This window comes from Cebus imitator, unplaced genomic scaffold (genome assembly GCF_001604975.1).
Source record: "Cebus imitator isolate Cc_AM_T3 unplaced genomic scaffold, Cebus_imitator-1.0 Scaffold20, whole genome shotgun sequence".
Classification (NCBI taxonomy): Eukaryota; Metazoa; Chordata; class Mammalia; order Primates; family Cebidae; genus Cebus; species Cebus imitator.
The window spans coordinates 3620399-3648321 of record NW_016107335.1 but is presented as its reverse complement, the minus strand read 5'-3'; the positions used below and the strand labels follow the sequence as shown (position 1 = coordinate 3648321).

Sequence of the window (27923 nt, the reverse complement as noted above, 5' to 3'; positions counted from 1 at the left end):
CCTTCCCTGAGCCGCCAATCCCACCATCACCATCTTCCCAGCACAGACTCCCTGGGAGCTTCCACCTCTGCAATTTTATCTGATGGAAATGTTCTTGAATTTGCTAAATATTCACTTACAAAAATTAATCTCTGCATTGCTCTCAATAATAAACACTTCAAAATAATCTAAACCACCTAATAAAGGAGATTTGTTAAATGAATGTGGCTTACAATATGTGAAATAAACACTTTACAGCCATTAAATTTTATGTTGTAGAAGAATTTGAGTGACATGAAGACAGAGTCACAATACATCGAGTGAAAAGCCCAGGTCATAATGCGGAAGATAAGCTATAATCTAATTTGCAGATGTGTGTGTACATACACATGTGCATATTAATAGACTGCATGATGTAAACAATTATCTGGGTGATGAAATTGGGAGAATTTTTATTTTTATATTTTTAAAATCTGTGTTTTCTAATGTTTGTATTTCTCTTATGAGAAAAATATACTTTTTCGATTTTTGTTTTGTCTGGTTTTAAATAAGAAACCCAAGCTAAAGAGGCTAGCGGCCCTTTTCCTCTGCAGTCTTCCTGCCTGCGCAGCCTGAAGTCGTGGAGGCTGCCCACCCCATCCAGGCTGGGCCTGCCCTGGTCTGAAGGCCCCTCCAGAGGAGCAGAATGCCAAGGCTCCCACAGCAAGGCCCACACAGGCCGCCCTGCTCCTCGGAAGGGGTGGGGAGGGCCGATGGAATGGTCCAGGTGTATCTGCAGCAGGGGAGGAGGCTCAGATGCCCGCGAGTTGGTCTCTGAAGTGAGGCAGCAGAAAGAATCAGAAGTGTCCCCTCGGTGGGCACGAGGCAGGAGGCTGAGCCCGCTGATGAGCCAGGCCTCAGTGAGGAGGTCCACCCATGCAGTGGCAATGACATCTGGACAGGAGAGAATCCCCCAACCCGGGACCCTCAGGTAGCAGCCTGTGCTGGAGACGCGGCTTTCAGAGGGAGCCAGCAGGATGCAAACTGGCTCCAGGCCCGCCACCGAGTCCGTGGGCACGGAGACAGGCGCAGTGACCTCACAGTCGGTCTGTGTTTAGCTTGGAATTTCACAGCACCTGTCCTCCAAGGCCTCCGGGTCATCCAAGGGCACTTTCTGTGGACATCCTGCCCCAGGCATGGCCCCTGGGGTCTACGCAGTGGTGTGGGAAGAGTGGAGTGCCAGGGCATTCCCAACACTCTTAGTCCTCCTGCAAAATCAAGACCCCACCTGAGATCAGGACGGGTTCTGTGTCACACAGCCCAGAACACTTGCCTTGGTTTTTGCCCAGGACAAAGCCCTGCTAAGTGAGGCATTCTGGGCCACTGTGGGGTGGGGGGTGGGGCGGAATTCCCCCTCTGAGTCCTCCCAGCTGGGTGAGGTGTTCTAGGCAGCCACCAGGGGTGGGATGGGGGAAGTCCTCTCCTAAGTCCTCCTGGCTCAATGAGGCATTCAGGGCCACCATCGAGGGTATAGGGGGAAGTCCCCTTCTGGGTCCTCCCATCTTACTCCTTAGCTCTCAGGCGAGAGACTCTAAGGGGCTCCCTTGTCCCCTGACATCACTGGAGCTCCTGGCCTGGCTTCCCTCCCTCCTGGCCACCACAGGCCACCCGATCAAAGAGCACGTTTTTTGCTTTAAAGTTCTCCCACTGCGATGTTTTGTGTCAGTGCTTCCTGACGGCCAATGGCCTGGTCTTCTGTGGTCCCTGCTCTCCTCGCAGCTTAGGGTGGAGGCCCTGTTCAACTCAGCAGAGCCCCAGAGACCCAGCCTCCACACTAAACGTCCTCACCAGGCCACACCACAGGCCACCCTCCTGCCATGCTGGTCTGACCTCAGGGGCTCCTCCCCACGAGGACCTCTACGCCCCCTCCACCACTCCAGCATCTTTCTGGGTGCCCAGCACAGGGCATGAGGTACACTAGGGCTTCCTGAGTATTTGCCTATTTGAGCACAAACCCAAAAAAGGCCAAGGGCAAGCGTGTGTTTAGAAGCGTGAGCACGGCAGGTCTTAGAGGGCCGGGCGCTCAGAAGGGTCCGCTGGGCATCTGAGCTCTGCGGGGATTAAACCAAGACGAATCTCAAAGAAGAGCTCTGGTTACTTGGAAACCATCATCGGCTCCCAAGCTCAGCTGCAAGCCCCTAGCTGTTCCAGAGTCCTGGAGGGGCTGAGTGCACTGCCTCCAAGCCAGGCGTGCGGGACTGGATCACCGGGAGGCTCCCCCAGCCCTTTCTCAGGGTTCTACACCACAGGTTCCATTCAGATCACGTCCAGAGGGAAGCAAGTCTCCTGTGGGGACAGTAGCAACTCATAACTACTAGGAAGCGTGGATTCACCCTGCCAGCCGCAAGAAGGGCCCTGAGCTGTGCTAGGGCCTTTCCCAGGTACAAATCCATGTGGGAATGAACCAGAAGGAAGCAGTGGGCTCAGCCTCCTCCCTTAGATAAAGCTTTGTTTGAGTCTATGCTGTGATGTCTGTGCCTTTGGGATCTACATTGGCGGGGTGGGGACCACCTGTGCTCAAGAGCGTGGGCTGCCCAGAATAGGGATGCAGGACGGCCCGGGGACCCTGAGGCACAGATGCCGCAGCAGCCAGCCTGGGCTCTCTGCCCTCACTTCCTGAGCCCAGGTGCTCCAGCTGGGCCAGCCAGCTCTGGGCTAGGTCACCCAGCCTGCCTGTGCAGGGCCCAGGCTGGGGCCTCTGCGCCTGTTGCCGCCTGGGCTGAGGCATGAGACCAATGGTACCTTACTTAACACTGTCAATGCACAGGAGAAAATGTCCCTGGCCTGTTAATAAATCACTAGTTACTAGAAGGGAAGCACAAGACCTAGAGACGCTATGGTCTTCCTGGACTTGACACTCAGTTATCAGGTAGAAGGGAAAGCATATCTTAAAAATGAAGACAAAAAACCCAAATGCGTTTCTTTCTGAAGCCCCAGTGGGCCACTCCCGTGCATGAGGCAGAGCAGCATCTCTTACTGGGCTTTGTTTCAGAAGGGTGTTCTTTGTAACCACCCTCTCTTCCAATCTTTCTATAGGGGGGTCTTGCCATAGGGCCAGTGCATGCTCAGAAAAACTGTGGGGATTTTTGCTTTGGAAACAGAGAGCCTCATCACAGCCACAGGCACACTTGAGCTCTGCCAGGCACAGCTGGCCCAGATCCCTGGAATCCAGTGAGGCTTCCCAGCAGAGTTTCCACTCTCAGAATTGGTCCAAGGTGTCAGCATCCACAGAATATGCAAACTGAGCTATGTAACGTCTCCTGTTTATCATTTAGGGGTCCTGCTTCAAAACACACATGCGCCCACGACCCTTTAATCTTAGGGCATGAATATTTCATCATGGCTTTGATTGCATATAAAAGCAGTTCAAGGGTGTATTTTTACCTAAAGGTCTAATAATTTAATAACACTTGTCAAAGCCACATTGGTATTAGATTTCACTCTGTTTTAATAACACGTTGCTTTACATAGGGTCCATTTTTAATAGGGACCAAATAGTCTATTTTTTGGTTCTCCGCTTTCTTTTCTAAACCACAGGGCATGAAGGAGCTTCATCAGCACCCTTTGATGAAGAACAACAGAGCCATGAAGATTACTTCTATCAGACAATGAAAATCGCTTGATTGAAATCTTCTCTCTCTCTGTTGACAATGGTGTCACCTCGTGGATTACAGTCACCTTTTATCGGCCAATATCAGAGAATACACTGTAGAGAAATTCCCACTTGTTCAGAAAGCTGCTATGAGGCAAACCCTTAGGAGTACAGTCTAACTCTTCAGGTGCCGACCTTGCTATTCACAAAGTGAGACAGCTATTCATACTTTTACTTACAGTATACAGGATCTTTCTGAGCCCTGGCCATGTTAATCAGCTGGCATTGAGCATCTGATGCTTCATTACCTAACTTGCTTTCCCTAGATGCTGGTGTGTTAACAATCCCGAAAGGAGGAGACCGTTACTGGAACCCTTACCTGCTCCATGGGAAGGCCATGTCCACCTCTGGGTCACGGCTTCACTAAGCTCATGGTTTGCGAACTTCTCCCTGCCCTGTGGCTGGGAGGGAACAGGACTATCTATCACACCGCTCACTTTACTGTACTGGGCTTTTCTTTTGTGCTGTTACGCTTTAGAGGGAAATTATTTAATCCATGGTTTACTGAAATCCATGCTCCATAATGGTGACACGTAAGATTCTAATCTAGTTCCAGTGCATCCTCGTGGCATTTTTGTTTTCTAGAAACTTCATAAGAGATTAAATGTGTTTTATGAATATCTTACTGTTGCAGGGTAGAACATTTTTTTATGTCCACTGTAATTTAGAGTAATTTTTTTCTTTCATGAAAATCTTGAGATAATTCTCTAAGATAAGGAGCGGAGCACAGGAATGTTTCTTTAACTAAGGAATTAAAAAAAATAAATCCCCTAGTTTTTCCCTGAGGTCTCCACACTGGAACATCCGAAGCTCTAGCTGATCTCCCTGTATCCCCTATTTACGTCCATGTCTGTGTATTCACATGCATGTGTCTACATTTCCATGCTTCTAGCTATCTGTTTGTTTATCTATCCATCCTTCCATTTTTGGACTTTCCGGAAGAACCCAGAAGGGTAGAGAGCTGTATGTGACATCTAAGACTCCTCTTCCACAAAGCGCCCTTCTGAAGCAAAGCCACATGTTTCTGGTGATGACCCCACAAGTGGATGAGCAAATATTATATTAAATATCATCACCACCTCCCGCCCTCGGGGCGGATGGTGAAAGTGGACTACAAAGAGCACAGCCTCTCTCCTCAGCAAACACATGTTCAGGGGAAGGGACAACAAGTTAAACTGCGGGTGAGAGCAACATCACTTACTATATCTTTCTCCAGGTCATTTAAGGGCAATACTTTTTTACGACTTCCATCATTGTATTTCATTTATTGCATTTGACCTTTTTATCCACTTGGTTTCTTGCTCTAAAAGCAACTAATCTGAGGAATTTAAGAAACATATAAAGGGGAATTAAATTACAGGTAGGGAATCATAATGAAAACACACGTATCTCACAGGTGCATTCATATTGTGATGGTTTAGTATCATTGTTAATTGCATCTTGGTATCAAACTATCAATATCCTATCGCGTGGCTTCAGCACATTTAAATTAGCTCACAAATTTGTATCAAGTTTTAAAACAGACCACAAATCACATCAAAGAATGACTCTTCTCATATTCCATGACAATCTGAATTTTAAACTTGATATATAGTTTATCATTTTTTATTTCGATAAAGCGATTAAGTATGTGAATAAATATCAACCTAAGCCAACAAACAGATACAAAAGCACAGCCAGCTATTGACTCGATTTTTTTAGGGTTGTCTTAGTAAATAAAGTATTGATCTTTCTCATTTGGGACTTCAGGACAATCCCACTCCCTACTTCTCAGTAAAATGGATTCACTGGGCTTGTTCTTAGCAAACAGCAGTCCACATCAGAAAACATAAAACGGCACCTCAGCCAATTTGGTCTTTTTTTTTTTTTTTCTATGAGAATAGGTTCATATGTCTTCATGGAGACCCAAACCAACCATCTCATAAAAGAACAACTTGAAATCATCCAGCCTCAAATGAGTCTTCTCTCATCATTATTTTAATAAGCACTACACTGCCCAGTGTTTTCCCAGGGCGATTTTTTTAGACATAGAATTAGGTAGCTTTTCATCAACTCTGAGCAACTTTTTTCTCACGTTGTAATGTTGCTTTGCTTCTTTTTGTTTTTTTGTTTTTGTTTCTTCTCCCCTGACTTGCTTTTATTTTGGTTTTGGTCAATACATGTGACGTACAAGGCAGCAGGTGGCTAGGAGGATGCTAAGTGAGTAGCTGCCCTATCTCACTGTTCATCAGCAAAAGCAGGGCAAGACAACAGTGACCCACAGGGAAACCTGACTTCCTGCAGCCACAAGAAACCCAGTGGTTTGCGCGTTATCACCCAAATACAGGTTTAATCTGTAACTTCGTAAGCTACAAATATTTACATAAGTTTATCAAGTTTGACTTAATATCTCAAGTCATGAGACATTAAAAAATTGTCAAGATAGAAGACTATTTTTAAAGGGAAATCCAAGAAAAATACTGAAAAGCCCAATTTAGCAAAACCTTAGATATTCGCTGTAAGCCAAGGTGCCTGGTCCTCTCCAAAGTAAAGCATCACCGTCAATGAAAGGCACCCCTCAGTGAGAGAAGGTGTACCTCCCTAAGTCCGTTAAGCTTACAAACAGGAGCCCACATTTTCTTAATTTCTATAATCAGTGTTAGTATTGTCTACATTTGAGAATTTTTAATAATGATCAAAAAGGGTATGAAAACAAATTTGGCAGCACTTCTACAATTACAACTGTTAACATTTTTCACAGAAGCTGACTTATTGCCATAGTTTCCACCATGCTCCTGAAGGTCACTTAGGTTTTAAGGAATAATTTTCCTATTTAGTGCATTTCCCAAGAAAACCCACGTTAGGAGAATGTTCATGATTTACTACTTTAAATGCCAAATTAATCTTAACTAGATACATTTCAATAAAGCTATGGGGACTATGTTTTAAATAACAATTGCCCTACCCTATTGGAAAACAGTAATTATTATTCAGTTCAGTTTCCATCGTGTGCCAGCTAGAGTGCAGGTTTTTTATGTAGGAGCCATCATACCTAAGCAGCTACAGACATTAAAAAAAAAAGCACCCAAATAATTAAGTGACATTAACTTACTTTTAATAAGAGTCGAGGTGGGGAGGGGGCATGAAAGCCCTTCCCCTTAGTTTTGGTAAATTTTCCTAAATTTAAGAATTGTTTCCTGCTGGAGTCAGCAGAATGGTTTAAATACATAATGTGCTTTTTAGGCAATTAAGTAACAATATGGCGAAGACTCTGTAGCATCTTACCCACTTGATTCTCACCAAAGACAATGAGAATCTCTTTTTAGAAACTGGTGTAGACTATATCCGGGCATTTTTAATCATTAAAGTCAGATGCCATTGAATGCAAATTTAAAAGAGATCATGAAATTTCCAGGAGTGATTGTTACTATACTTTGTATATTAAGTGTGGCCAAAAGATAATTTCCCACCAGGTCCCTCCTCCCTTTCCATACCTGTATAAGAATGGTAGATTATTTAGTAGTAAACTCAACACATTAACTGTAAGCCAAAAAAAACTTTATAAGAAAAACAAACAAACCAGGAGAGTTTGGAGCAAACAAAACACAATATCTTTTAACACATGATGCAATAATAAATCAACTTTCTAAATCATTTAAACTCAGAATGGTGTTTAAGAGAGGCCAACATAATTATTGTTCACTATAAATTAAAGCATTTATTAGTTTTTACACATTTCACTAAACTTTAGAGATGAGAAGTTTTAAACTTGTGGTTTCTACTGATATTTCACAGCTTGTAAGGGGCACAGTACATCTAGCGTTTAAAGAAATTTAAATTTCATGCCTGATAAACAGTAGATTTGTTTCTGTCACCAGTAGCCGTATCTCGCCCACAAGACCACATTTTGAATTTGTTGCCATGTATTTCCTTAAACTTATAGCCAATCAAGTATTTGAGAATTCAAATCTGGTTCTTATCAGCGAGAGCACTGCACCTGTATATGCGCACATGCACTGTTATGAAATAAACAGCATACATTATGAAATCCCTATTTTGTTTACGAAATGTCTTCACTATTTTCCCCAATACAGAATTAAATGCTTTATTGTCAAGCTTGATTTATCAAAATCTGCAAAGGTTAATTTAAGTTTATGTACTCCACAGCTTTACCTACAAAAAAAAAAAACCTCACGGTTTGTCTTGATGTCAAACAACAGATTTTCAAAATAAACCATAAATGGAGACAAACACAGCATAAACAAGAGACAAAGTTTCTTGTCATGAAAGACAACGTGCAAACACAAAATGCAGACATTGACCTTTGGGGTGTGATGACTACTCCTCTCTACAGCTAGCAGCACGGCGTTCCTGGAGCTCAGGGTGATTAGTAGAAGCCTCACACAGATCTGGAAAAAAGAATTACATAGCATCAGGATCCCTTTAGGCATCAGCCTAGTAAGTCATTTACATTATGCGAAACCTACATTCTGGTGGAAGCATATTTTTAAAACTTTTATTATGGAAATGTTCCCAAAATTTTATTATAGAAGTTACCCAAATGCAGAAAGAAGGTGTAATCTATTACCCTGCACCCCAAACCCAACTTCAACAAAGATCAACACTGCTGTTCTTGTCCCATAGTCCCATCTTTTTGGCTGGAGTATTTTAAAGCAAGGCCAAGGTATCGTGTCATTTCACCCATGGCTCCACTTAGGTATTTTACAGCTTGTAAGGGGCGCAGTACATCTGGCGTTTAATCCAAGGACCACAGAAGCAACTAGATACTTTGATAATACCACTTTTCCAGTTGGAAGCAATTAATACCGACTCTATTGAAAAAGGCTATGGATTACTTTAGCTACAAAGTTTTTAAAAAATATGCTAGCCTTTGAAATAATTATTTTACACATTAGAAATTTTAGATTCCCATTAGTGTTGAGAAGTCTGTATAAAAAGGTAAAAATCTTTCACTTTAAATGTAGGCTGAGCATTTCTAGACAGTTGATCTCATATTCATACACTGCATCCTAAATTGTTATATAGCAAAGTAATCAGTGATGATGCTTTTAAATGTTAAGGTTTCATATTGACACAGAAATGATACATACAGAATATATTTATGTATTTATTTGTGCCTTCACATAGTCTACTTAACAAATACTTCCGTGAGTATTAGAAGATCCATTCACTATTAGCTACAGTGCTATGGTTCATATCTCAAGTGGCATATAGCTGCACTTTTCATCATGACCCTATATCATATTAAGATTTTAATCATTTTGACTCCAAGACATTAAAATGACATTCTGGAGAAGTCTGGGCTATATGCCCCAAGATATTCCACCAGGAACATCTAATGAATTTGCCTTTATTTTCTTGCCTAGGACAAAAAGAGACTATTTGAGGAATAACTCCTTATTACTCTGTCTCACACTCCAAAAACAAAGTACATTTGATGACTTTTATTCTATCCAGTAAATAAACTGCATTGGCAGCCACAGATTCCTTTGTAATCCTACAACCTTTCATTGAGATTTTTTTCACTCATCAAAAAAATGACACATAATGAAAATCTCAGTGATACATTTTCATCCGAACACAGTCATCTTAAATCTGACATATACATTTTCTCCCTCCTTCCCCATTTATTTTTGCATGGGTGAATGTTAGAACTTTAATACTCTGAAGAGTCTGTGAATGTGTCCTTACTTGCCAACATATCATTATTATAAATAAAGTGAAATAATCTACACTAAGAAGAAAAAAAGTGAAACTCCTATGTAAACAAGGTGTATATAAAGTGTAGAAAGGAACTAAACTTTCAATAAAACCTCTAATTCTACCAATGTCTATTTTCTAAATGTTTATCTTCCTAAAAGCAACGTGTGAATATTTTAACAGCGTAGTGTCTTGCACATAGTAGACACTCAGTAAATAATGACTGCTTACCGTGCAGTTTTGTACCCTCCAACACACATGCACACACACACAAACACACACACACACAGAGTCACATCTTTAAGACACCGTTTAAACTCTGGAGAGTCTATCACAGCGAAGCTGCTGTGCAAGATCACAAGGTAAAGCATCACCTTCACAAAGCAGAGTGTGAATGTCATATTCTGGTTGTAAACTGGCTGTACTTGTATTTTAGATTAGGTACCAATGCATCTGGAGTTTTCTACAATATGAACGTTTCACCCTTCAGTTGTCTGAAACCATCCCAACGCGTTAAGACACATGAACTCTCTGGTGCTTTCAGTCACTTATCGGAGTTTTTATCATTGATGTGCTGCTTGAGCTTTTTCTGGCAGAAATTGATAAGTTTGAAGAAACTCTCTTCCTTGTTATTGTGTCATTAACTCAGTTCAACAGTAGGGCTTTTTGAGTGGGTGGGAGAAGTCTAGTCTCTTTCTAGGATTAATTTATTCTCAGTTTTTAACTTATGAGTGATTTAGAACATCCATAAATATGTTTCATGAAGAAACGTTACCTGAAAGGACTCACCCCGCTTCACTATGTAGTGGCTGAATGGTGGCTTGCACCTTTGATTATTTTTCCTACCTTTTACTTCCAATACTGCTGTTAACAGTGTAAGCACTTAATCAGTGTTTTAAAAATCAAATGCCAATTAAGAATTACCTGGTCAGGTTTCATTTTATACTTTCAAAATCGCACCTGTTTATTCTTTCAGCGTGCATTTTCTCAAGGTGTTAGTTTTTATTCCAATTATAAATATGCAAAAGGAATTAAGAAGAGTAGTTAAGATGATTGAAATTAAGTCAGATTGACAAACTTGGGAGCAGTCTTTCCCCAGGATCTTATGACTAGTTGCTGCGGCCCTCCCTGGTCCTCCTGGGACACACGAGAGAGGGCCCCCGGAGCAGTGGATCTGCATTTGTCATAGACAATAATGACAAGACCACATCCTTTATGAGGAAGAAATAGGAAAATCAATATTCCAAGTATCGTTCATCAGGTTTTTGCTTATATCTGAATGCATACATACATCTCTGAATTGTTTAAAACACCTTAAAAACATTTCTGTGGGAAGCTGTGGCTATGGACATCACACATTTCTGTAGCATATATGTAACATCAAAGAAAAATATCCCAAATGCCTGAATAAGCCTGACTATGTGGTCTCACTGTATTCTTCTGCAAGCTTCACTAAAACTGCATTTTAAACAGAAAACAACCCCATTATCTACTCAGAGTTAAAAAAAAAACAAAAAACAAAACAAAAAAAACACAAACTTTACTTGTTCTGTTAATGGGGGATTTGTGTGCTTCTTGTTTAATAACTTTTGATGACATGAATATTGATCTACAAATGTGCAGTAGCTGTTATTTTAAGGACTTTGATGCTACATTTGATATAATGGATGTAGGTGTATTATACTTTATTGTAAACAACTGCTGAATGCTAATTGTCTCAAACTTCCACATTGTTTAAAAGTACCCCTCTGGCTTTAAATCACTGTCTTCACATCTACTCATTCATTTTCCCAAAGGTATCCAAAAAGAATGCACAACTGTGTACTCCATTGTATCCAAGTTAGGGAACTAGGAGATCTACGCACAGCCAAACAGAGTGGAGAGGAAGTGACCACAGCTTTCAACTTTGTATATTATAAATAAAATTCTGCTCATTTTTTCCAGCTTCTGTGTGTGTGTATACGCTTAAGAATTAAGTATTATTTTCCACCCTCTGGGCCAGAAAAAAAAAAAATTTAAGAAGTAGATACAGGAATAGAACCTGAAAAAAAAAAAAAATCCAGCATCCCCACCCCCCCGCCCCACCCTACCCCAAAACAAAGAAACAACAAAAACTTTAGAAAGTTCTTACAAAACAAAAATCCCACCTTCTGCTGGTGTAGCAGATACTCTAGTCATGAAGTCAGAGTCTCTTTCTCTGGTCCAGGATGGAAAAATCCTATCTCTCAAAGTTTTTAAAAAGAAGGTGTTTTGGAGTCTTCTAATTCTGAATAAGAATTTTCTCCTTAACAACTGGAAATCAAGAGTGTTTGAATTCCCTTAAGGGGTAGAGGAAAGAAAGTACAAAGAGGAAGATCTCACAGCCCTGTGGTTTCTGTGTATCTGTTTTCTCTCACATGCTGTCGTTTCTGATTCAGCGGAGATGGGGGATCCTGTGTCTGAGCCGTGGGTCGCAGCAAGGCAGCGAGTCTCGGTCTGCAAACAAGACGCTGCAAGGCTGAGTGAGAGAGAGAGGGTGTGCGAGCAGCGAGCACATGTTACATCAGACACAGTACCTGATTTTTCACTGCACAGCTTGTCAGCGAGATAGTGTGCCTCGTGGGCGATAAGTGAGGATATTTCATCTTCATACGCTTCTATTATAGTTTCACACTGTAGAAACATAATAATGGCACATGTGGATAGACGCACACTGGTGGGGATCCTTGTTAGGAAGGACTTTGCAACCATTTATTAGCTAAACACAGGAAATCATGGAACCAAGGTGGTCCGTTTTTATGAGCCCTTTTGGTTTAATACATCATTGCATTGGATTAACCATCTTCCCAGAATGTTAATTGCATCATTTTCCTGGGACTTAAGTCAATGATGAGTTGTGCTGGAAGATGTGGGAGGCTAAAGAAGCAACATCGCTCTGCATGTTTTGCTTCCTTAAATTGGAATGGAAGTCATAGGAAGAAATGGGCCTCCTATTTAAATGAAAGGTCTTACGGTTTTTAAATTTAAAAAAAAGTAAAAGACCATAGCTCATCGAAATGGTTAAACCAGTTTCCTTCAGATTTAACATAATAATCCATTGTGTAGCTTGAAAGTGTGAAAACAATTAAGCCTTCTCAGCAATCAAAACAAACGCATCTTCAATTTCACTGTGGAGAACACACTTGACAGTTACTTCGGGAAGTGTCTTTTCATACTATTTAGAAATCCATCCAAAATTTCACTTCACTGGAAAAAACCCTGACATTTCAGAGAAGAGGGCGCTCCAATATGCCCCTGCATTTGAAAATCTTAAATTCTAACTGGAGTATGTTTCTTTGGTAAAGAACTACCACGTTATACTTTTAGGAGCTGTGAAGTTACCCAGTAGTATTCACTGGAGACTTGTAAATCGTTTTCTGAGTTCATTAAGCAAGACTCTAAAAATTTTTAATGGCATTTAAAAAGATTTAAATTCGACTCAATGTGCCTATTTAAAACCTGTGAAATACAAACATACTTATTCACTGCCATTCTTATTCTGTGGCACTTTTAACCTTGATTATTGCCTTTACTTTCTAATTAAAATAAAATCTTTGAAAGTCAGCTAAAGCCCTCATTTCAAGGGTTCAGCATGCCTGATATTTTGGACAGTGTGTGAACTTAATACATTTTAAAACAGGATTGCCCATCACTCTGTCTGATTCAACAGCATTGGTTAAAGTGAAATATATTGCAATGTATTTTGCCAACACATTCTAGCAAGCCAGAGACTAGCTTTCATGAAAAATAAATATTACACTGGAAAGAAATTTGGCATCAAGCCAACTATCATACTTAAGCCTTTGTTTAACTTAGTTTGGGCTAGAATACTTGAATTCACTCAGTATGCAATTCTCTCTCCTCTGTGAAGCCTCAGGAAAAAAAGAGATGGCCGCATCATTCTCTTTCTATCATACGGCTGTAAATATTTGAAAGCGCCATTTGTTTTAATTTGGATTTTAACCTAGAAAGCACAGCCCCTGATTCCTTACGTGGAAGCCTGGGAGAGCCCTTCCTCAGCACCAGCACCGACTGAGACCACTCCCCAGTCCCTACATGAGCAACACGGTTTAAGCAAAACATTGTGCAAAGCTGTGTCTACAGGTCCCCGGGATTTGTGAACAGCATCTCCCATAAAATATCACTTTTAAACGTGTCCACTGATCACCACAAAATGCTACAACCCCTTAGGTGTCTCAAAAGGTAAGTTACTAAATGCATGGTGAGCACTTACGCAGCAAGACAACAAAGTCAGCAGATGACATTTTAATGTGCATTTTGAGGTGCCACGCCTTAAACTCAACCACAAGAGTAGTGAACAAGCAAAAAGAGTTCCAAAAACACGTTTCCGGATCACATGATTCATCTGCAAGGAAGGGAGCTTACCGCAAATTTCAAAGGTCTGTAAGCATCAGAATAAAAATGGAATTTTTTAAATTCTTGGTATATTTTGTCTCCTTTCCTAGGAGCAAATCTCTTGAAAGTTCTCTCCTTCGTCACAGGGTCTTCTTCGAGCTTGTAGTCGCTCATTCGCTCACACACTTTCTCCAAAAGGTCCGTTAGGAACGCCTCCGACTGGGCTAGGGGGATCTGAGAAGAAAGGCAAGGCGAGGAAACTCGTCTTAACGTTAGTGTTACTGCGAGTCCACCCGGAAACGCCGCACTGGCGGTGAATGCCAGCGTGGGCCGCTTCCCCAGCACAGGCACGAGGCGCGGCGCACGGCACCGCAGGTTGTGATCACAATGTGGCCACGACCTGGTTTGCATCATGTCCGGGGTCAGCGTCAATTCTAGTTTTTACAAAGTGCGTGTCTTTCAAAGTGGACAGAAAGAAAAAAACGTACATTCAAACTAGAAACTACACCTCTCCATAGAATCATGTTTAGAGTCACTGAGCATGTAGCGAAAAGCATGACGCACGGAAAATGGCTGTTATTATCCAACTACCCGTCAGGAGAGAGAGCAAGAGACAGGAGGGGGAGAGAAACAGGGAGAGGGAGGGAGAGGGAGAGAGAGCGCGCGCGCTCAGCTGGCTTCAGACCCCCTCAGTGGGGAGAAGTTGGGGAGGCCCAAAGTCCGGCCCTCGGCGGCGCGCCCTCGGCGGCGCGTCCCCCGCGCTGCCTCCGCGCGCTGCCCCGGGCTGGGGCGGACGCGGGGCTGGAGAGGAAGGGGCTCGCGGACGGGCTCCCCTTCTCGCGGGCGGGCTCCTCGGCTGCCTTCTTTGGGAACAGCTGGTGCACGTCCCCGCGCGCCCCTCTCCCTCCGGAATCCGGCGAGGATTCAGTGGGACCCCGCGGCCACCACCTCCGCCCCGGGCGCGGGTCAAAGAGCACCCCTCGCCCTTGGTAACGGAGACAAAACCTCCGGGGCCGTCTAGACGGGTCAAGGTGCAGGACGCGGCGTCCCCGCGGCTCCTTCCGGAAGGGGGCGTGGAGCCGCCAAGGGCGCCGGACCGCGCCGAGCCCGCGGCCTTTGCGGGCTTTCTCCCTCTCCACCCTCCGCTGATCAAAGCAGGAAGTTTGCATGACAACCGCAGTGAAAGGGCCTGCATCACAAATGAACTCGGTTTCTGCGGTGTCGATATCTCCAGCCTCCATTGTCCCCTTTCAGGCGCAGTATGAACCCTTCCGGTGCCAGCGACCGCGCGGCATTCACAGGCGCGCTCGGGGCGCACAAAGGGTCTCCGCGCTTCACCGCCATCTGGCCACAAATCTCTCCGCGGCGCGGGCGGAGGGTGCGCCTGCGTCCTCCAGGCCCAGGTTCCGTTACCAGCCACCCCGCGTCGCCACCGCCGCCCCCCGCGTGCGTGAGGAAGACACTTTGTGAAAACATCTCAAAGAAACTCGGCAAGAGGACGCGTCCGGGAGACGCCGCCGCCGATTAACGCTCAGCCGCGCCTCCCCCGGGCACAGGTAACCTCCCTGCGGCTCCCCCGCACGCCGCCGGCGCTGGATTCGGAGCGGCTCGCCAGGCCCAGGCCCTCGAGGGGGAGGTCAATCGCTTGTGGACTGTTTCACACAATACACCGCCACATGTATCCAGTCACTCAAATACCACGTTTTTAAAACTCGTGAACGTTTTAATCTCTAAAAACCTCTACAGTCGAATACCGCAGCCTCGACGGCTCCAAGTACATATTTCAAACACAAGTTGCCTTCTACTTACAAATTAAGCCGTTCATTAACGTTCATTAATGAAGTTGTAAAACAGGCACACAATACGTAGATTAACAAACAAAACTGAAAATCTGCTTTATTAATTTACAGAAACGAAGACGTAAACACTGGAAAAACTATAAAATGCAGAGGAGCATTTTAAAATGTAACTTGATCAAGACAGATCATTAGCAGAAAGATGGTGGAGGTTTTCTTTTTTCTGGGATGCATGTATTTTAAGTATTATTTCCTTAGCTGATACATATACAATATATTCATAGTCGTTTCTGGATGTCAACAGAGCAGCATTTTACTTGAAAGTAAAGAGTAAGCTCTTTCATTTAAAAATACCTAACTGTAATCAAGAAATTCATTCTCTCCTTCCCTTCCTCCCCCCTCCCCCTTTCCCTTCCGAAAAGTAAACATACTTGTTACTTGGGGGGATGGGGACAGAGCCGGGAGGAACCAGGCAAGATCTGATCGCTGGGGCTTTCAGAACCGTAGGCTTTCCACTAGAACACCAAACTCCATCCTAATACACCAGCTAATTCATATTGAGTACAGGCCACGCTGAAAACTAATTTTTCAATTCATAGAACATTGTGAGCTGTTGGCAAAAACTGCTGAGCACCTAAGTTTTGAGCAAAATTATGATGTTTGTGTGTGGAAGGCCTTCCCCATCTTACTCTGGGGGCCATTTGATTGATTTCCTAGGTTGCACTTTTTGGAAACAGCGCTCTGTGTTAAAACTTCTCACCTACCAGTGGGTTGTTTTTCTTTTGAAAGTGTAATTTGACGTTTTGAATATACCGCTGTTTTACCTCTTTTAACACAAATATGTTGTGGCAAGGTACACACCTGTGAATTTCTATAATTTTGTCAGTCGATGAAGGCTGACTGGCTTTTTGATGATAGCCCTTTAGAGCAAACATTATTTAAAAGTAGAAAATGTTTGCTGGCAGCTAGCTCAGAGACACTACAATACGATATTCATTAAACACAGGAAAGGGAAAACAGCCAGTGTGAGATGAGTTGAGTGGAGTTCATTTTTGCAGAAGGTTAAGAAAAATTTTGATCCTAAAATCGCAAAGCATCAATTTTTTGAGAAAATATTTAAGAAAAAGATGCTTATGCATTACAGCTCTTTATACATTTATTCAAATGTACACGATTAGAGTTTAAAATGATTCTAAGTAGCTGAACTACGTTCAGTACATTTAAAGACTGTTCACAGAGTAACTGGGGCTTTTTTTTCCCTCCAAGTGTTTTGATTATAAGAGGGCAATAAGTATTGGGACAAGTGGAATAAAACGAAGTCTTTCTATACTGTGAAGATTTTGAATAGTACTTGTCAATGAAGCATCTCCTATTGTAATCTTAGGGAGCCTTCCCTCTGCCCTGCAAGGACTGTCTCAGAGATACTAGCCTCATTAAAATATGAATGAGAAGGCCTGTGTATCCAGAGAAAACCCCCGTACTGGCACAGTTTTCTTATCTGCCGTTGCTTTTACACATGGACTTGTCTGGTACACGTTCTAAGTAGAAGAATGATCCATGATCATTTCACTGCTATCTTAGAGTACCCCAAGCACTCCAAGTAAATCCTAACTTTTCCCAATTTTTAAACCCATCTGTAACTCTTAATTATACTTCCTAAATGTGGTGCCCGTTTCTCTGCCTTTAGGTTTCTTGGGACCTTGCACTTGTTATGTGAGTAATGGAATGGGGGTGGTGGGATTCCCATATCCCTACTTTAGAATGGAAAAAAGTAGTTGAAAGTTCTGGCTTTGGCTCCTCTAGAAAACCGGAGCTAGGGAGTTTATTACAGACCACTGTGATAACGCTTTAATAACGGCCAATTACAGCATGCCTCCATGTTTGTTCATTACTGTGTCTCTGTTAATCTTGTAGTAAATTTCTTGCTTGATAGCTGTCACAATCAGCAGGAATACAATTATGTTACAGTGGAAACTGTCGTTGTGGTATATCTGTCTCTGCCATTACAGTCTGACAACCTCCAATAAATTTCACTCATCTTTATCGTTATTTTGGAGTGTCCTTCAGATATGAAACCAGCACGTAACCTGTTTAGTGACTGATAATTAATTTCACATTGTAGCAAAGATTTTCTTTCTAGAGGTTTAGTTAATGTAAAATTTTAATTGCATTGTAGCAATATTGCATCTGGTTTAATCACTAACTTTTCATCCATAAAAATTGAAATCACTGCTGATATTAGTTAAAAGTCAATATTTAGAAGTGAAAATTCAAGGCTCCTTTGCTCTAGGCTACAACAGGGGAAGCATGAATTCAGAAACTCTTGTAAGCTGATGAGATATATAATTAGCTTTTATGTTAATTGACTGCTATGAGTTTGTTGTATGACACTTCTTCATATAATATGCAAATAGCATTGACTGTTTAGTTTTATTAGACAATATAATTAGAAATCTAAAGGCGCTCATTTCGATGAGGAATAATAAAGGCTGATAAATTTCCAGTGTTCTGTAGATCAGAAAAAAATGAATTGCATCTGGACTTAATAAGAGATGTTTTAGCTAGACATTATTTAGGGAGCCAAAACCACATATAACAGAATTAATAGAAGTGCTTCCAGCCACCATAAATTCCATATTCAAACAGGGGAATTTGTAGTGTCCATAAGACCTTGGGGGGAAAACAGAGAGCCTTCAGTACAATTTACTACAAATAATAGTGTACTTAATGAAAATAATACCTAAATTTTGCCTGCTATGATATGAGTGAAATGTCATTCTTATTTAAAACAAAATAGTTTGCAAGTAAGTGTTCCCTCTTCTTGTTCCTCACAGACACTTACCCGTAACATATATGCTTAGGCTGTTCAAAAAAAGCAATACAATAAGAACAACGTGATTTGAGGGGGATATTTTTCTAGAATTCATTTTTTAAAAAATTCTGGAGCTGATTTTCAACTTAGTGACAAAACAGAAAAAAAAAACATTATGAATTAACATTAATAATCTCTCTAAATGGGGGTCATCTAACAATTTGATTTTTTTATGAAGTTAAAAAACATTTTCCGTTTATTATTAAATGCAAAATGGGTACTAGCATTTTCTTTCCTATTTTAAAAAGTATCCTGCTAGTTTAAAAAAATAAATGCTTTAATTTTCAAACATTTTAAGTAGAATGAAAAGAAATACAATCTGTCACATGAAAAATGCCATAAGCTTAACCTCTGTTAAAAACCTTCTAAGCAAGGACTTTGGGAGCCCAATTCACACTGCACCTCTCGGCTCCGGTGGGCGAAGCTCAGAGGGCTCCTACTGGTTTTGAAAAACACCTAAGAGGAGAAAGTGAGAATACCTAAAAGGGCAGAGGCAACAATATTGCAGCATAAATGCAGCATGATGCAAATTTGTGCATTCGTTCAACAAATATTTACTGAACTCCGTCTAATGTCAGACAAATACACTTCTCTAATTCAGACGTTTAAAAAGAGGACCTTCCGTGATTCTGCATAAAAATGAAAATAAAATTTTTGAAAAAGAACGTGTGCCCAGTGGAAGTCCAATAAACATGAATTAATGATAATATAACCCTTTGTCATCGATTGAGCTAAACACTTCAATGCAAGATCTGTTTTTATTTTTATTTCACAGTGTTCTGCCCAAAAAGCTCTGCATGTTTCCCCGTCTTGAGAACGTAATGGTTGATGAGTGGTTATCTATTTGGAATCACCTCTGCAAAACATTTCCCCAAGCTAGAAAGGGAAAAGTACTGTTTTTGGAATCTGTTGGGGCATTTCCCAACTTGGTCTTCTGAATACTTGCAGGCATATGCCAAGACTTTGTTATAAAATGTTAGCTGTCTGGCCCGGCATGGTGGCTCACGCCTGTAATCACAGCACTTTGGGAGGCCAAGGCGGGCCTGAGGTCAGGAGTTCGAGACCAGCCTGACCAACATGGAGAAACCCCGTCTCTACTAAAAATACAGAATTAGCTGGGTGTGGAGGCACATGCCTATAATCCCAGCTACGTGGGAGGCTGAGGCAGGAGAATCACTTGAACCCAGGAGGCAGAGGTTGCAGTGAGCCAAGATCATGCCATTGCACTCCAGCCTGGGCAACAAGAGCAAAACTCCATCTCAAAAAAAATTTTTTTAATAAATTGTAAATAAATAAAATATTAGACATCCAAAAGGAAAAGAGACAAATGAACTGGACAATGAGTCAGGAAATTCTTCCTGTTTCATCTCACAGATGTGGAAGCACACACGTATTGCACACACATGCACACACCACCGCGTGCATACAGGCACACAGATACGTGCACACACACGGATTATGCAGAAAGGGCCAGCTGGCTTCTGGCAAGCAAACCAGAAAACACTGCATGGCTTCTGGGGAGACAGACACTGCTGCAGACAGAGGGACTTCAAGGTTTCCTGACCCTCTGCTCTGCCCAAGCTGCGGTCGTGCACAGGGCCGTGCCAGGACCACACCTCAGGAGAGTCCCTGCTCATCTGGCCTCCACACCCTGGTCCTGGTCTCAAGCCCCACCCCTCCACGGCCTCTTTCACATCCTAAGAACAGCCCTTGGTGATTCGAGTGACAGGCTGTCCCACCTCCCAGACCACCAGGCTGAGTCTAAAGCCACACCTGGGAAGCTACTGCAGGGCACTGAACTTCCCCCATGAGACGTGCCCACCCACTGAAACAGACACCGTTCACCTGCCCCACCCGAGGGACCTGGGGACAGCAGGGTGTCTGTGCACCCCAGATGCCCGAAGTGAGCCCCGGATGTCCAATCACACGCCGCGAGGCGTGGAGGGTGGAGGGAGAGCCCAGGCTGCCTGGGGAGCGATTGGGGGAAAGAAGGGTCTTCCGGGATGCCCCAGCTCTCGCAGGCTTGTACTGCTGACTGGGAAGGCTGGGGAAAAGGAAGCCCTCTGCAACTGAGGCAAAGCGAGGCCTTTCTGCAGCAGGGAGGGCAGAGCTTCCTTTCAGTGAGCATTCACTCTCTGGCTCCCAGGGGCTAGAAAGACAGCTTTCTTTTTTCTTTTTTTTTAATTGCATTTTAGGTTTTGGGGGACAGCTTTCTTTAAAAACATTTGTTAAGAAAGTAACACATCAACTTGATTTCTTTAAAAAAAAAAAAAAAGAACAAAAGGGTAGAGTAAACACTAAGACTCATCCCTTCCCCAGACCCCTCAGGCCCCCAAGTCTCCTCCCTCGAGAAACATTCCAGGTACATGTCTACATGTGTGAGCAAATGAACGTGCATGCGTGTGTGCACACTCGCGTGTGTGTGTGTGTCCCTTCTCCTCTTTTACACAGATTAAAGCATGACGCCATCCCTGTTCAGCTATTGCTCTGTCTTTGTCCCTTGGTAAACCTCGGGGCTAAGAGGACTCATTCTGTGTCCAGGATTCTAAGGGAACGGTCCACTGACCATTCCCTGAAACAAGCGACGCAGAAGTCAAATCCACCCCGGGGGAGACAGAGTCAAAAACGCTGTCCAGTCCATCCAGAGGGCAGTTTCAGGAGGGGTGCTCCCATGAGTTCTGAACGGAGGCAGAATATGGCTCGAACATTTGTTAAAAATCATTATGTTGTTTCAGTAACAGTATTCCATTTTGGAGAAAATTCACCTTCGTCTATGCCGAAACAACAGTCTCAGTGAGGCAGGACAGGAGTTTTAACCCCACTTCCAAGCGAGGAGCCCAGGGCTTCAGGGCTGGCCAGCGAGGACTGCGGTGGCACAGGACAACAGCCAGCGCGGAACCGCAGGGACCTCAGTAGGAGCTCTCAGATGAGGAGGCTGAGTGCTGACGAGGAGACGCCATGTCCCCGAGGAGTCACAGGCTAAGTTGGACGGAAACCCACACAGAAGACTCCGACCCCAGCCTGGGGCACACCAGGAGTGTTTTAAGAGGCCACCATACCCCCAGAAGCCAGGGAAGGGGTGACCTGTGTCACTCTGCTTGCCTCGTGGTTCCTGGATCCCAGGTCCATACCTGCCTCTGGAATGCTCGGTCACCCAGTCAGAGCAATGGTTACCTCAGCCGACTGGGAAGCTGGCGATGGCCCGGTTGAGGTCCACTTCTCCAGGTCACAATGCCTCGGACCTAGTGTGCCATCTCTAGGAATATGTTCAGTCCAGGGTGACACTCGGGCTGTTCCCTTGGTCCCTGGCCACCTTCTCTTCCTCCTGGTGCCTCCTTGCCCTCCTAGAACCTCAGCAGCACCCTGGAAGCCCTTGGGTTGGGCTGAGCTGTCACGGGCGTCGCCTTTGCTGGTCTAGCAGATGGGCTGAAACTGCTGTGATTGGGGTCTCTGCCTCTCAGTGGTGGCCTGCCACCCTGGCCTTTAGCTGAGACACGGCCACTGGTCCTTGGGCGTTCCATTTCCTAATCAGCTTTTGCAGCAGCTGCTGCACATGTCATGCCCTTCACAGACCACCAAGTAGGGCACTAGCTGTGGGCTGAATCATGTCCCCAAAGTCCGTATGTTGAAGCCCTAAACCCCAGGACCTCAGAACATGACTGTATCTGCAGATTAAGATCATATGAAGTCATTGGGGTGGTCCCTTTTCAAATTTGACCAGTGTCCCCATAGGCAGAGGACATTAGGAAACAGACGTACACAGAGGGACGGCCATGTGAGGACGCAGAGAGAAGAGCCGTCTACAAGCCAAGGAGAGGCCTCAGGAGAAACCAGCCCTGTGACACCTTGATCCTAGGTTTCCAGCCTCCAGGGCCGTGTGAGAATGAACTTCCGTTGTTAGTGGCTCTCGTCTGTGAGACTTGTTACGCAGCCACAGCTGTGCCCACAGTCACAGAGCGTGACATCCTCCTGCCTTGAGCCCTGCTAGCCACAGCCCAAGCCCATGGATTTGAGCATTCACCAAGAACAGGTGACTCCACCACCAGGAAGCCCGGACACCATGCAGAGGCGGCCAGCGGGTCCACCCCACACGCCGAGCAACACAGAGGTGGTCGCAGGGCTGCACCGGCACGTGCCAACCCGGTTGATCATCTGAAAGTCTCCTGCACTGCGGTAGAGCCGGGGTGCCGGGCTCGGGGTCCGCCTGAACACCTGAATGCTAGCCTGGCTTCATTTTATCCACCAGCTGTGGGCAGGGACAGCCACAGATCTTCCTGCCTTCTGTAGAACTGGGGTGATGATATCCTCTGTAATCAAGTAACTGTTTGGAAAATCCTTCAAAGCGTTTGGTGTGATACAGAAAAGTGCAGTGTTATTACTTTCTCCCTGACAGCCATCACCGTCCTGGATGTAAACACCATTAAAGTGGCATGCATTTCAGCAGCACGGTGACTTCTGTCCTCTCCCTACATGTGGGGAGCAGGAGGAGGGACATCATTCTACATGTGGCCCAGAGGCAATGCCAATGGGTCTCCCCACTCCAGTGTGCATTGAAGAGCCTTCCCGTGAAGCTCCTTCTGCAGAAACCCTTCTCCTCCCTTCCTCTTGGAATCTGGGAGCTGCCAGGAGGGGCGGCCAGATCCACAGTTCTCAAACTGTGGTCCATGGACCAGCAGCACGGCTTCCTGGGAGCTCATCAGTCATGCAGAGTCCCAGGTGATTTGTGTGCACAGCCAAGTGTGGGCAGTGCTGCCTTGGAAAGATGAGGAGGAAGAGGAAGATGACAGCTACCTGTGTTGACTGCTTTATATTCTGCTTTTGTGCTTTATCTAGAAAGCATGCAGCAGAGATCGGAGGAAGGGCCATTTGGTCCAGAGAGACCCTGATTGATAGGCTTGTCCTGTTCCACACAATGTTGGGAGGAGCTGAAGAAGACGCCTCCGTTCTTAGATCCAAAAGGCACAAAGATGGCACCTTTGGGAGAGCCAGGCACTCCCAGTGTCTTGAGTGCTGAATTTAGTGACACCATATTGTGCATTAGGAAGCAATTCGAGCTGTAGAGTGGACCTTTCACTGGCACTCAAAGAGAACTAAGGAAGCAGAGAAGGGTAATAAATGGCATCTCAGCAGTTCCTGGCACCTGTCTTAAGAGTAAGATCTTTTATTATATCAGAGGGCTGAACATTTTCTCAAAATGGTTTAGATCCTTCATGCTGCTGTTTTCTTTCCTGCATTTCTGGTCTTCTGCAGAGCACTCCCCAGGTGGGTGAGTGGTGTCCGAGGTCTCACCTGCAGGACTGGGTTCCCCTGCTCAGGAACAGGCAGGCTGTGTGGTGGATCGCTGCCTCTGTGCAGGCACATGCCTGCTGGACTATCCAGGAAGTGCTGGGAAGGGAAAGGGGTCATGTTTTCTCTGATTCACCAAATTCAGGTCATTCTAGAGCCAAATCCAATTCCAGTTTAGAAATGGGTTTTAATGCTGATTCAGACACTGCATCTTCTCTTGGCTCCAAAACTTTTTGCCTAAGAAATTCCCAGTTTTCAATAGTCCGTGACCAGACATGTCATCAGGTCAGGTGGAGAGACGGCAGGTCATCAGTGAGGACCGGGAGTGTTTGAAGAGCCTACCACACCCCAGGAGCTGGGGAAGGGGTGACCTGTGTCTCTCTGTTTGCCTAGTGGTTCCTGGATCCCAGGTCCATACCATTTTTGCCAGACTTGAAAGAATGGATGCAGGCTGGGTGTGGTGGCTCATGCTTGTAATCCTAGCACTTTCAGAGGCCAAGACAGGAGATCTTGTTTGAGACCAGCCTGAGCAACATAGTGAGACCCCATCTCTACAGAAAATAAAAAAAATTAGCTGGGTATGGTGGCGAGCACCTGAGGTCCCAGCTACTTGGGAGGCTGAGGTGGGAGAATCACCTGAGCCCAGGGGGTTAAGACTGACATCACACTACTGCACTCCAGCCTGGGTGATGGAGCAAGACCCTCTTTCAAAATAAATAAATAAGAAGGAAAATGAGTGCAAAGTGTAAAGAACAGATTGAATCGAAACCTGACCTGTTATCAGTGGCAAAGAAAGACTATTCATAAGTTAATATTGTTCTGGTTAAATAAAATCTTTTGTCTTGTTTACCTGGTTGCTTAAGCAATGAAATTCAAACTTGAAGGGAAAGAGTGAACTCACAGTCTTAGCATCCTAACAAATCAAAGTGTCTCTTTCCAGCTTCACCCACATGTAACTCCAGTTCTCCACCCTGCACCCCACATATCACACTGAATTCAGACATTTCCATGGTGTTGCGTAGCCTCCATATCCCTAGTTAGTGGTGCCAGAGGGCTCGATAAGAATTCACAGCTCTTCTCACAGCTCCTTGACTTTGGGACATTTGGGGTATTGACATTTTAAAGATGATCAATAACTCTGCTGTGAGGATTTCTGTATCTGTAGCACTTTTTCCTGTAGAGTTATTTTTGTGGAACATATTCCTAAATTCGGGGGAACTAGGTCACTCACTGTAGGTGTATGTTCCCATGTGCTCATATTTCCGGTTGAGGGATGGAAGAGGGATCAGTGAACACAGAGACAGCTGTAAAATAAGCTGCAAACCAAATCACGCTGTGAAGTTCTGTGATGGGCTCCCCTCTCTAAAGAGGATTAGGCAGCTCATTGCTTGGGATTCCCCTGAAACCCCTGGCTCTTGTTTATCCCCTTCCCTTCAAGGCGAGAACCCACCGTAGAAGGACATGTAGTGTGGACTTGATTGTCCCTGCCGAGAGGACACACATGCAGCCTATGGCATTTCTTAGCACCTGCTGGTAGCGGCCACCAATTGGTCCTCCTTGCCTCCCTCCCTCCCTCCCTCCCTCCCTTCCTTCCTTCCTTCCTTCCTTCCTTTCTTTTTCTTTTTTTGAGACAGAGATTTGCTCTTGTCCGCGAGGCTGGAGTGCAACGGCGTGATCTTGGCTCACTGCAACCTCCATCCCCCCCAGTACAAGTGATTCTCATGCCTCAGCCTCCGCAGTAGCTGGGATTACAGCAGCTGTCTCTTTTAGGCCTTTCATGTCATTTGTTTCCATTTTGGCCCCTACCCATTTTTTAAAAAGTAGATAGGTGTGAGGTAATTTTGTTCCATTTGAACAAAATTTTTCACTATTTAAAAATTAATAATCTCAAGATTACATGAAATCTCTTCTCTCTTGACACTGTGTGCATTTGGCTAAATATTATCTTTTGTTCATTAATACCCAGATCTTGGAAGAGGGTTATGTTTCTAAATTTGGGGTCTGAAATAGTCCGCCTCAGCTGGGTGCAGTGGCTCACACCTGTAATCCCAGCACTTTGGGAAGCTGAGAAAAGTGGATCACTTGAGGTCAGGAATTCAAGACGAGCCTGGCCAACATGGCAAAACCCCATCTCTACTAAAAATATAAAAGTTAGCTAGGCATGGTGGCACGTGCCTGTAATCCCAGCTACTCAGGAGGCTGAGGCATGAGAATGGCTTGAACCCAGGAAGCGGAGGTTGCAGTGAGCTGAGATTGTGCCACTGAACTCCAGCCTGGGCAATAAGACTCCGTCTCACAAAAAAAGGAAAGAAAAAAAAGAAAGAAAGAAAAGAAAGAGAAAGAAGGAAGGAAGGAAGGAAAGAAAGACTCCCCATCAGAAGCTCCTGAAGAGAAGAAATCTTAGTTCTATATTCTTCCAGGCCCAAGAATCCTTGGCTGTGGGCGGAGCCAGCCTTCCAGGAAAGTCACGGGTGTGGCTCTGTGATCATAGAGACCACGTGCCTTCCATAAACTCCACCCAGTAGCTCCGTGCAAGGGACTGATGTGAACAAAAACAAGTAGTGTTTCTCATGGGCAGGACCAGCTTTCTTCACATGCAGGGGACCCAAGAAGGACAAAGAACGCCCAAAGTAGAAAGTCTAGTGCATGCTATGAAGCCAGACGCTGAGATCACCTTTGCTCACCGTCCCTGAGCACCCCCTCTGCACAAGGGTCCTGATGGACATGAGGATACGGCAGTGGACAGAGTGAAGGGGTGCCTGTCTTCCCAGCACTTGTGGTTGGGGCCTGAAATCGCCGGGCGGCAGCCTCCCTCTTGTCCAGGGTCCCCGGGCACTGCCTTGTTTATGCACAACCCGTGATCTGAGATTGGTTTTTACATTTATAAGGGATTGAAAAAAGGTCAAAAGAAAAATATTTAATGACACATGAAAATAACATGAAATTCAAATTTCAGTGTCCATACGTAAAAGTTTCATGGGACACAGCCACGGCCACATTTGCATACTGTCCCCAGCTGAGCAGCGTAGTGGCAGGCACTGGGCACCTGAGCTATGGACAGTCTTTACGGAAGATGCCTGCCAGGTTCCAGCGTGCCAGCCTCACGTCGGGGGCCTTGCACATGCGGTTGGCAGCGTGCGCCCTGCCTGCGGCTGACATCATCACACCTCCACAGGGGCAGGTCTCCAACTGCTCGTGCCCCTGCCAAATCGGCTTCCTTTCTCTGGAGGCCAACAGCTCTTTCCTCCTCCTGGGCACAGCCGAGGTTCCTCTAGATGTGTTGAACACACACATCCACACACGTGCCCACATGCGTCCACACACACAGCTGCGGCAGCAAGTAGAGAGTCAGGCTGCGCTGACCCGGGCGCTGCATCTCCTACCTGCTCGCGTTGAGTGAGGACGCCTTCTGGGCCAGGAGCCATGGATGGGGCTTTGCACATAGAGAGGTGCAGTCCTCTGTGACAGCCTGGCAGGGTGGGTATTGCCACTGCATGTTGTAGGCCAGGAAACCGAGGCCCCGAGACACACTTCAAAGCGGGGGAGAGGGGCCCAGGGTGTGACTGATATGCCAGGCCATGCCTCTGCCCACACCACCACGTGGTGCACACGCTGTACACGCCTGTTGACCTGGTTTCCTCTGGGCCTGAGGTGGGGGGTGGTAGCCATGTCAGGTGTCCCTGCTGGGGCCTTCCATCCCTGCTCCAGTTCCTACCCTGAGGTTGGCGGCCCACCCCACTTCACAGGGAAGGAAACACAGTCTTCGAAAGGGTAAGTCTCTTGCTCAAGGTCACAAAACCAGTGTAGACGCTGAAGCCAGAAGATAAACCCAATCTATCCGAAGCCAAAGCCTTACTCTGAGTGTTAGGGCCAGAGGGGGTGAGCACCCCATCTTCATGGAGGTGGTGGGATACCTCCGCAGTCCTCATAAGAGCCACTGTGCCCGTCTACACCACCATACACACTCCCTGGGTTGCTCCTTACAGCACACCGGTCACGTACAGCACCAGGCAGGTGCCCCCACATGGGTTCTAGAACAATCAGTGTCACGGAACTCAGCCTCCCCTCTGTTTTTCCAAGACAACCAGTGCATCACTTTCCTGCCAAACGTTCTGTGGAAAGAACCATTTGAAAGCAGCCAGACCCAAAGCTGAAGCGCGTTAAATCCAGCCTCCTTCTATGGGAGCCGCACGGTGCCCACCGTGTCTTCTGGCTCCTTTTGTCC

General features: G+C 45.0%; 1 protein-coding gene across 7 annotated transcripts in view; it reads right to left on the bottom strand.

Annotated features, from left to right (window-relative positions):
- Window positions 1–7692: 7692 nt before the first annotated feature.
- The window catches only part of CNPY1 (canopy FGF signaling regulator 1), a 42014-nt gene continuing 21783 nt past the window's right edge, over window positions 7693–27923 (bottom strand). For 2 of the 7 annotated variants that reach the window (XM_037735384.1, XM_037735389.1), the window contains exons 2-4: window positions 13775–13978; window positions 11926–12022; window positions 7693–8058 (exon numbers count right to left, since the gene is read on the bottom strand). In XM_037735384.1, coding sequence (XP_037591312.1) covers window positions 7988–8058; window positions 11926–12022; window positions 13775–13978 — 372 coding nt within the window. In that variant the 3' untranslated portion in view covers window positions 7693–7987. The other 5 variants (XM_037735387.1, XM_037735400.1, XM_037735397.1 and 2 more) reach the window with 5 other exon arrangements.